Consider the following 11,226-nt stretch of genomic DNA (forward strand, 5'->3'; position numbering starts at 1 on the left):
CGAACTCAGAAATCCGCCTGCCTCTGCCTCCCAAGCGCTGGGATTAAAGGCGTGTGCCACCACTGCCCGACGAGTAGCCTTGTCTTAAACTGAGAAATCTACCTGCCTTGTCTACAAAATTGTGGGATTAAAGACTTGGCTACTTCTATCTGTCTCTCTCTCTCTCTCTCTCTCTCTCTCTCTCTCTCTCTCTCTCTCTCTAGAGGTAACAAAACCTAGAGGCTCTGGAATTTTTCATAGGTAGTACCGAATTAGCAATCAGACAACCATCAAAAAATTTCTAGCCAGGCAGTGGTGGCGCATACCTTAAATCCCAGCGCTTGGGAGGCAGAGGCAGGCGGATTTCTGAGTTCGAGGCCAGCCTGGTCTACAGAGTGAGTTCCAGGACAGCCAGGGCTACACAGAGAAACCCTGTCTCAAAAAAACCAAAAAACAAAAAAACTAAAAAAAAAAAAAAAGAAAGAAAAAAGAAATTTCTAACCATCAAGAAATCCTTGGGCATACAAGTTTCCTCATATTGTTTGACAAGTACTTTTTGTTTTGGTTTTTGAGACAGGATTTCTCTGTGTATCCCTGACTATAAACCAGGCTGGCCTCAAGCTCAGAGATCTACCTGCCTCTGCTTCCCAAGTTTTGGGATTAAAAGCATGCACCACCATGCCTGATAACAAGTTAATATTTTTAAAAACAAACAACAAAATTTCTGCTTTCAAAGAGTACAGTCTCAGCTTGAAGAATGTAGGAAGCCAGCAGCTCTCAGACCAGTCCCACAGAGACCCCAGTACCATGGAGGCCCTCAGTCCCGTGGAGACTCCCAGTCCCATGGAGACTCCCAGTCCCATGGAGACTCCCAGTCCCATGGAGACCCCAGTCCCACGGAGGCCCCAGTCCCACGGAGGCCCCAGTCCCATAGAGACCCCTAGTCCCATGGAGACCCCCAGTCCCATGGAGACCCCAGTCCCACAGAGGCCCCCAGTCCCATGGACCCCAGTCCCACGGAGGCCCCAGTCTCACGAAGGCCCCAGTCCCATGGAGACCCCAGTCCCATAGAGACCCCTAGTCCCATGGAGACCCCAGTTCCATGGAGACCCCAGCCCCATAGAGACCCCTAGTCCCATGGAGACCCCCGGTCCTATGGACAAGTAAACCTAGCTGTATGGCTTTATTTCTCCTCTGTTAGTTCCATATTGTCAGCCTTAATCTGACTGAGTCTCTCTTCCATACTACATTTCATTATTCCTGCTAGCCTTGTGCTGTCTGTAAACATGTTTCCTATGTATTTGTGGCATTAACAATATAAGTCAGAACAATATAGAGAGGCTATGACAAGCACTGTCGCTTCTGTCTCCATCTCTGTCTGTCTCTCTCCTCTTTACTCTTTAGTTAAAGCATAATAAGCATGCTGTCAAAATCTGGTTTTTATAAGCACCCTGTCACTCTTGAGCAGCTGTCTTCCATTTTCATCTCTGACCCATACTTCTTTTTGAGTCTTTGGATAAATGCAATGTTTCCCTACGGTTCTTTTCAGTGTATGGACTAACAATTAAGATATTTTCTTATATTTCAAAGTAAAGCATGTATGTGTGCATTAAAAAAGAATGAATGAAAAGACATACCTTCCTGTGGCTAAAGCCATTTCTAAGCTTACTTGTAAAAACAAAGGCTTTTTAAGAGTTTGCCCATAAAAGCATATTAAGTGGTTTGAGACTCACTCTACTGAGTCAAGTAGAGCTTGTTTAGAAGAACAGCATTAAGTAAACTATTAGAAGGAATACTTAAGAGAGTAACTGTGGACTTGGCTCTGACCAGGACCTGAATTGCTTCTGGGGAACAAGTGGGTACTCAGGGAAGCACAGTAATTCTGGTTCTTTCTGTGGCATTTGTTCAGAATATAGCCTCTTTCCACAAGTACTCCAGTTGTTATAGGGACATAATACTTTTTTAAAGGGTGCATCATGCTAGGCATGATGGATTGTGAGTTATAGGCCAGTATGAGCTCCATAACAAAATCCTGTCTCAAGAAAGTAAAGAAAAAAAAAAAAAACCAAATTCATCAATCAAAATAAAAACAGCTATTGCGTCTTTCACAAGTGCATGTTAACTCATACAGGAGCTCATGTAAGTCACCAGGCAGTAATGAGGTCTTAATACATTGTCTTAAGCTACCTGAGACAATGGATTAAAGCGTACATGAAATTATTTCATAAAATATAGCACAGGATTAATGCCTTTAGAGAAGCTGGCTAATGTAATGGAAGGAAATTTGAAATAGCCTTCAAAGGCAGCACATAAGGACAGGCAAAGGCACCTCTCCATGGTTCATCATGCATCACTGATTTACAAATCGATCTTTCCAGACAGATTCTCTATGAAGTACTGACGACTGACATAGAACTGATTTAGTCTTAAAGATTACACTGGTTGCTCTGTAGAAAAATGACTGCAATGCTTTGTCCAGCATTGCTCCAGGGACTTGCCCTGAGGGGCAAGGGAATGAAGAAATGACAGACACAGGGAGATGAAAAGCTGGGATCAGACAGCCTGGACTCACAGATGGAGAGACCTCAGCATTCCAAAAGCTCACTTGTGTTTATATATATATACAGCACAGACAGGCAGGGCTCTTGCATCCAGCTGAAGAAGAAGGCAGAGTTTTGACATACAGATAAACAAGGAGATTAGCTAATCTCAATAGGAGTGTTCTCTGAAGGAAGCACTCTTCAGACCATAAACATCTTGGGGAAGGGGAGATGATAGTTATGGTGCACATTTTTCTTTCTACAAACACTATCAATATATACAAGTGGACCAGAAGAAGACATTGCCATCCCTCTGAGCATCACCCTGGGAGCAGTGGTGGAGAGGGAAGCTTTGCCATTTCCCGTGGGTCTGAGGCCATGTTCCTTGACAAGCTTTTGTCCATGTCAACAGCACATGTTCACTCAAGGCTTCCTCTCATTCCCACACTGGAAGAAGACAAAAGTAGAAGGAGAGAGACCAGTGAAGAAGCTACAGTTGTCTAGGCAACAAATGGTATCTTAGATTACCATGATGAGTGTAGAGAGACATTTGTATCCAAGAGCTAACATGGAGGAGGTGCCCTGTACAAGAATAACAAAGCCCTTGATTTGCTTTCCGGCTGCCCTCCTAAAACCTACCATGAATGCAGAGACCAAAAACCAGAGGTACAGAGGCCATCTGTTCCCTTCATTTTCTTTCAACTTAATAATTAGGTCATCTTCGCTTCTATCATATTTCCTTTTTCCTTCAACTTAATAATTAGGTCATCTTCACTTCTATCGTATTTCCTTTTTCCTTCAACTTAATAATTAGGTCATCTTCGCTTCTATCGTATTTTCTTTTTCTTTTTCCTTTTTTTTTTTTTTTCCGGACAGGGTTTCTCTGTGTAGCCCTGGCTGTCCTGGAACTCACTCTGTAGACCAGGCTGGCCTCGAACTAAGAAATCAGCCTGCCTCTACCTCCCATGTGCTGGGATTAAAGGTGTATGCCACCACCGCCCAGCTTTTGTTAGGTGATTAGACCTTGCTGAAAAGTTACTAAAACGACCCTGTATCTTTAAAAAAGGCAATTTAGTTTAAAGAAATCAGCAACTGTAACTAGAAAAGCACTCTGATGAGAACGGAAACCTTTATTACAGCTTGTAGTCGTCCTATATTTGTTATTTTGTTTCCTCAAGACCCAACAGTAATTTGAGATACAAATTAAGCAAACAGCAATCCATACTGAAGACTCAAGCTGAGCAATGTCTGCTTAACCACAAGGGTTTTAAAATAGGAAGAATGAAATGGGAAAGGGCAGCTTGAAAAAGTACAGGAAGTAGGATGAACTCTGGGGTCAAGCAGAAAGGCTCAAGCCAAAAACCAAGGGCTTCACAGTCATAGGTCTGTATTCACTTACACTACCCTATCTTGAATCTAAATTCTTCATCATTTATAAGATCTATAGACTGGATTCCCTGAGGCGGTATGACACCACTCCTTGGTTCTCTGTAAAGTTTAAAAAGCTTTGCCCAAAGAAATATATTATTCTTTGAAGGCATGTTTGTTACAGAGTCCTATTCAATTTCCATACCATTATTTCCAATTCCAAATTAATGGATGTTTTATGGTTTTATTAATGGGGTTTTGTAGTGCTAGTAGGAAAGAATTAACATAGCAATGATTTAAATAAACATTACTCAGCCGGGCAGTGGTGGAGCATACCTTTAATCCCAGCACTTGTGAAGCAGAGGCCGGCGGATTTCTGAGTTCGAGGCCAGCCTGGTCTACAGAGTGAGTTCCAGGACAACCAGGGCTACACAGAGAAACTCTGCCTCAAAAAACTAAAAAACTAAAAAAATAAAAAATAAATAAACATTACTCATCTTTGGCAATAGGAAACTATAGCTCTTCTGACTATAACATACTAGGTTACAAACAACAACAACAAAAAGCACATGATTCTATCTATGAATCATTTTTTCTATTTTTGTTTTTAGATAGAGTTTCACTACCTAGCTGGGGGTTTGCCTGGAACTCCTGAAACTAAATGATCCTTCTACCTTAACCTGTAGCTCAGAAGAAGAGCCCTTGCCTAGCATGCATAAGGCCTTGAGTTTTCTCCCCAGCACTAAAAAACAAAAACAAAAACAAACATAAAACGGTTTAGGTACTTGGAAACATTTTCTAGCTGTTTTCATCTAAGCTACATTACCAGTGGTGAAATGAGTTTCAGCTACTTTTTGGGATGGAGGAGGAAGACTGCCAAGTGCTGATCTAGTAGTCATATTCTTACTCAGTTTGTCCCTAGTGGGTTTTTATCTTACAGACATTCTTTCTAGTCCCCATGGTTGACTTATTTCTGAGTCATTCTCTCATCTCATAAAATAATGTTCTAGAGTCTGCTGGGGTAAAGTAAGCCAAGAATGAGTTTATTAAAACTACAAACAACTTCACTATCAGCTATGTGTCTATACTATGGGTTTGTGCGGGTGTGGGTATGATTCCCACACTTTTCCATATGCAGCTATAGACAAACTGATATAACATGTCATGATCAATAGCGAGTACTTCCTAAGGATCTCCCTCCCTACTAGTTATCTGAAGGGACAACATGAGAATGTTTTGTGAGCATTACCCCACCTTTTAGCCTAGTCTGTTCGTATTCTCCCTACAGCCAGACTGTTGACTCAATTTTATTCTACCTCTCCTTTCTCAGTCTTTCAAAATCTAAGAGCCAACTATAGATTTCAGTATTCTCTCGCTTGAGATGTCCCTTCTCACATGTAAAAGGCATGACAAATGACAAATTTCTCTCACTAGGGGCCAGATCTAGGGTTCTCAAGACGCTACAGAAATGGATATCTGGACATGACTTGCCAGCCGCAACACTCACGGCCACTATCAAGTCCACCCGACTAATGGTATATCACACCAGGTGCTGGTCCCGATGCCTATCAACAAGAGGGGTCAGCAATGCGTCTACCGAAAAATGGCCTTCTCCAACCTCATCTCAGCTCCTACAGCAAACCACCTAAATTTGCACGAGTTCTTTCTACTTCAAAATAGAGACCTGCGTGTCTGACACGTTGAGACTTAATAGATGACAGCCATTAAACTCCGTAGATTTGGCTGGCAGGGATGTGTGTAGGAGACGACTAACTTTATCGGGGGAGGGAGGGTCGGTCCTTCCATCCTAGCCCTCCACTTCCCCAGCGCCGCCATAGAAAGCGCAGCCCCAAACCCTCCCCGGCGCGGTGGCCAGCTGTTGGTGGAGAGGACAAAAGGCGCCAGCCGATGAAGACTCACCGACGCGGGCCGACGCGGGGCCAGGGGAGGCTCCGGGCTGACGTCCATCCTCTCGGCGCCGTCCATCTCGTCGTCCGCCATCTTAAGGGAAACGAACGCCCGCAGTTCCCGACCCCCGGCCGAAACCTGTGGCCAGCCCGGCGCGACAGGGACGACACTTTTACGACGGCCCCTGAAGTCAGGTTTGTCGCAGCACCCGGAGCGGCTTCCGGTCGGCTTCCCGGAAGCAGGCTCTGGACCTGCCAAGCCGGAGGTTTCCGCCCCTGATGGTTAGTCCTGCTCCCCCGGGGCTGATCCCCCCGAGGGAAGTCCCCTCCTCTCCGTCGCTAACCCTTTACACGGGTGTAGGGGTGGTGAGGTGACAAAACCGAGAGACCTAGTCCATCTGTCCGTAAGGGAAGACCAACCCCGCTGTGGAATTCCACGTGAAAAGAGCAAGGTAGATGTAAGGAAACATCGAGGGGAAAACGTTGCCTCAGACTACAAATGCCTGCATTTGTGTATCTGTGCATAGTGCGAAGGAATAGCTCTGAACCAGGAGAAAGCGCCCAAGGCCAAGACCAGGGTTGGAGGACAAAGGTGATAAAGAGCTAATTTAGTGTCATCTGTTCTTGTTTTTGTTGTTGTTTAGTTTGGTTTGGTTTTTACGAAACGAATAATAGTCTCCAATACCACGCATTCCTCCTACCTCTGCATTCCAAGTGACAGATGTCAGCCACCTGGCCCCTTTTAATATATATATATATATATATATATATATATATATATATATATATATATATATACACACACATATATATTTGAAACTTTTAATATATATATATTTGAAACTTTTAATATATATATATGCAATATGAAACTTTACTGACGTGCGTGTATACGTTTGTGTGTGTGCACGTGTGCCACGATTCATGTTTAGATGTCAAAGGACAATTTGAGGGGATTGGTTCTCTACCATTTTGCCTGCCATGAAAGTTTTTTTTTTTTTTTTTTTTTTTTAAGGCTATCTATAAGGTCAAATTTTCTTTACAGAAGCCAACTAAAACAACACATGACTGACTATAATGAGAGGCAGAACTAAAACACACTTATCTTCTATTAAATTGGAACTTAAGAAATTTGCAAAAATTGGGGGCTGGAGAGATGGCTCAGTGTTCTCAGTTAAGAACACTTACTGCTCTACCAGAGGTCCTGAGTTCAATTCCCAGCAACCACATCGTGGCTCACAACCATCTGTAATGGGGTCTGATGCCCTCTTCTGGGGTGTCTGATGAGAGCAATGGTGTACTCACATACATAAAATAAATAAATCCTAAAAGAAAAAAAAAAGAAAGAAAGAAAAGAAATTTGCAAAACTTAACCATTCCCACACTTTGGATAATTTTTGTTTACAGAGCTAATTTTCATTTAAATGCTGTTTATGCCTTGTGTAATGGCACACACATTTAAGCAGAGGCAGTTGGATCTCTGAATTCAAGGCCAGTCTAGTCTGCTTGGGAGCTACGAGGTGAGACCCCATCTCAAAAAGAGAAAAAGAAAGAAAAAATGTTATGTTGTTTAAATGCTTGCAAAGCAGGCATGGATCGTTTACGACTGTAATGTTAGCTAGCATTTGAGAGATATAAAGGTTGTTCCAAGTTGGAGGCAACAGAACAATATAGTTCCAGATCAGTTTAGCTGCAAGTGAGGACCTGTCCCAAAACAACAAAAAGCAGAACATATTGGGTTACATGAAACCCTGCATGGAAACTTTTAAGTTAATTAAATTTTTTCTTCATCTTAATTGTAATTAGTAAATATTGATAGCAGCCACATATGCAGAAGATTCTTGGGGAGGGGCCCAATAGTTTTAAGGAGTTTAAAGCGATCCTGAGAAAAATAAAGTTTGAGAAACACTGCTGTCGGATTGTTCTTTCTATCTTGAGAAGACACATTGTTGGGTGAAAAGTCAAGTGACTGGTTTTGGGGGGGCGAGCACAAGACATAAGGCTGAGAGCTTGTGACTCATTGTAAAGGGCTTACCACACACACATACATACTACAGACACACATCACACAGACACATGCACACAAGCCAATAATAACAAATGCACCTGTAGAATAGGATTATAGTTCAAAGATAGAGTTTGTTCAAAGATAGCGTACACATTATCCTGGACTTAATCCTCAGTGCTTAAAAACACAGCAATTTTTATATTAAGCACATTTAATGAAGAATGCTAATCATCAAAATCTTATTCTTGTGGGTTTTGGGTTTTTTTTGTTTTGTTTTGTTTTTTTGGTTTTTTGTTTGTTTGTTTGGTTGGTTGGTTGGTTTTTTGAGACAGAGATTCTCTGTGTAGCCCCGGCTGTTCTGGAACTTAACTCTGTAGACCAGGCTGGCCTCGAACTCAGAAATCCGCCTGCCTCTGCCTCCCAAGTGCTGGGATTAAAGGCATGCACCACTACCGCTCGCCTTATTCTTGTGTTAATGAAAAAATTTTAACGACAAATGCTCATCACAGTCTTCTGTTTACTGTTACCGCAAGGAAATACCAGTGACCAAAGCTGCTGAAAGGGTTTGGTTTACACTTCCACTTCCACACTTCACTGTTCATTAGCCAAGGAAGTCAGAGCAGGAACTCAAACAGGACAGGAACCTGAAGGCAGGAGCTGATGCACAGGCCATGGAGGGGCTCAGCTTGCCTACTGCGTCTTGTTCATTGTGACTTGCTCAGCCTGCTTTCCTATAGAATCAGACCACCAGCCCAGGGTTGGCCCCGCCCACAATGGGCTGGGCCCTGCCTCATCACTCACTAATGAAAAGAAAATGCCCTATGTGCTTACAGCCCAATCTTGTAGAGGCTTTTTTCAAATGAGGCTGCCTCTCCTCTAATGACTATAGGTCCTGTAAAGTTGGCATAAAACTAGCCAGCACATCACTAAGATAGTTTTAATTTTGTCTCCAGACTCATACAGAAATGTATCCTTGACATCCCTATAGAGTATACATTATCCCGGATGGTGGTGGCACACATATTTAATTCCAGCACTCAGGAGACAGAGGCAGGTGAATCTCCTGAGTTCAACAACGTTCCAGGACAGCCAGGGCTACACAGAGAAACCTTGTCTCGAAAAACCAAACCAAATAAGACAAAACAACAACAAAACCTTTTTGTTTCAGATAGTTGTAGGTGCTTTTTTTTTGTTTTTTTGAGACAGGGTTTCTCTGTAAGCCCTGGCTGTCCTGGAGCTCACTCTGTAGACCAGGCTGGGCTCGAACTCAGAAATCCGCTTGCCTCTGCCTCCCAAGCGCTGGGACTAAAGGCGTGCGCCACCACGCCCAGCTGTAGGTGCTTTTTTATGACAAGTACCACTTATCTAAAATTCTTTGAATAAGAAATGTTTTGTTTTGTTTTGTTTTGTTTTTAGTATTGGGATGTTTTAATTTCCAAACTGAAATGTCTACATAGACCCAAATGTAAACACGAAATTATTCTCTGGGTTTCAAAACTGAAAATCGTTTTCTACATTGTACTTTCTAGTTTTCCCTACAAGATGTACTGGTATAAACATCTTATTTTAATTTTTAATTTTATTTATATTTTGTGTGTATGGGTATTTTGCCTCTATGCATGTCTTTGTTCTACCTGTGTACAGTACCCAAAAAAGCCAGAAGAGAGGAATAAACTCACTGAAACTGGTGCTGGGAATTGACGCCGAGTCCTCTGAAGAGTAGCGAACGCTCTTAACTGCTGAGCCATCTCTATAGCCTTGCAAACGTGTATATCTTTAAAGGATCTGCCCATCTTTTAAGGAAAGCACTTCTAATGTCGTCCTGTTTTTCTAACCAGATGTGATTGGGCCCTTCCTTCCTGTTGGGGAACTAATTTAATAATAACTAAATAATAGAGGCTATATACCTCTAGAAGCAAATTTATTCATTGGGATTTGGTACATTTTATTTTTACTACTTGGTTTTAAATTTAGGAGCATTAGCCTTACTGGACTTCCTCATCTATGAAACAGATGCCTATATAAAGTTTGTGAAGATTAATGAGGCACCACCTGAAGTCCAGAATGCCTGGTTTTCTACAGTACAGTGTTTGGTAATAGCTAAGTGAACTCCCTTCTCACCCCATGGTTTTCTTATATACAAAAGCACTTTCATGTAGCATAAAGTCTTCCATTGTGGATGTCTTGTTAGGCAACAGCATCCCCAACCAAGGGCCTAGAGTTTATTACTGTTTGGTATCCTCAGGTAACAATATCCATTCAGACTTGTCAAGAGTTCTTCGTTCTCTATAGATTCTTGTGCTTGTTGCCTCTATTCTATTGCAGGGGATAAAAGTACAAAACATCATGCCCAGCTTTTTAAAATAACTGCTGAATTTTAATTGAGATGGTTATAATATTTTTTAACAGTGGGGTGTTCTGTTGTTTATTTTGTTTGTTTGTTTTAGTCAGGGTCTCACTGTGTAACACACGTGGCCTGGAACTTGCTAGCTCTCTTCTACAGTGTTGTGACTAGAGGCATGTGCCACCACACCCAGCTAAGTATTTATGCTTTCTGTATATCTCATGTTAGATAAGTTATTCATCCCTGGCTATGATAAGATTTTCCTTTATAATATTTTTCAAAAACTTGTGTTTGACCTTTTAATTTCTTTTTTTTTTCAAATTAATTTTAGTAAGTTTAATGCTCTATGTATGTGCAACTAGATACATGTATATCTGCATACCTAAACTTTATATATATTATAAAAGATTTACAACGTTAGAATCATATAACATTTGTTGATGCAAAAAACAAAACAACAAAACAAAACAAACTTAATTTTCATCGTGAAGGGAGTAAGAGGTAGTTTTATTCTGGAGCCATTTTGAGCGACTGTTAGCAATCAGGCATTCTATGCGTCTGTCCTCGGGGACCTAGCAGCAGCTTACCTCATCAACAGTGGTTGCCAGTTATGTCTGGATTAGGTCTCTCTCTCTCTCTCTCTCTCTCTCTCTTTCTCTCTCTCTCTCTCTTTCCCTCTCCCTCTCTCTCTCTTTCTCTCTCTCTTATTCTCTCTCTCTCTCTCTCTCTTTCTCTCTCTTATTCTCTCTCTCTTTCTCTCTCTCTGTCTCTCTCATTCCCTGTCTTGTTTATCCTTACTGTCCCTCTGTCTTTTTTTGTCTCTCATGTCCCCACTGCAAGATGATCTTTCGCTCTCTCTCCTCCCCAAGTTAACCTCTTACACCAGATCTGTTGTGTGGCATAACTTCTTAGCGGTACACCTTGGCCTGGGCCGGCCAAAGGTACTACCCCTCCTCCACCCCCAGCCACTTTATTCTAACAGTGACCATAGCTTGGGAATACACATTTAGGCTACCCTGAATTCTGTGTTCTAATGTGGAATCAATTTTACAGTTTTGTTTTTTTTTTTTTTTAGATATT

At 41.9% G+C, this 11,226-nt stretch overlaps 2 protein-coding genes across 4 annotated transcripts in view; one reads left to right on the forward strand and one right to left on the reverse strand.

The window, feature by feature from the left end:
• Positions 1-6,037, reverse strand: part of Ubr1 (ubiquitin protein ligase E3 component n-recognin 1) — a 113,253-nt gene extending 107,216 nt beyond the window's left edge. For 2 of the 3 annotated variants that reach the window (XM_031371573.1, XM_031371572.1), the window contains exon 1: positions 5,808-6,036. In XM_031371573.1, the coding sequence (XP_031227433.1) occupies positions 5,808-5,888 (81 nt within the window). In that variant the 5' untranslated portion in view covers positions 5,889-6,036. Of the gene's footprint in view, positions 1-5,807 lie in introns of all 3 variants that reach the window. The other variant, XM_031371574.1, reaches the window with a different exon arrangement.
• The window catches only part of Tmem62 (transmembrane protein 62), a 40,800-nt gene continuing 35,284 nt past the window's right edge, over positions 5,711-11,226 (forward strand). The window contains exon 1 of the mRNA XM_031371609.1: positions 5,711-6,076. Within this exon, the coding sequence (XP_031227469.1) occupies positions 6,074-6,076 (3 nt within the window). The 5' untranslated portion in view covers positions 5,711-6,073. The remainder of the gene's footprint in view (positions 6,077-11,226) is intronic.

Source organism: Mastomys coucha, unplaced genomic scaffold, assembly GCF_008632895.1.
Source record: "Mastomys coucha isolate ucsf_1 unplaced genomic scaffold, UCSF_Mcou_1 pScaffold15, whole genome shotgun sequence".
Lineage (NCBI taxonomy): Eukaryota > Metazoa > Chordata > Mammalia > Rodentia > Muridae > Mastomys > Mastomys coucha.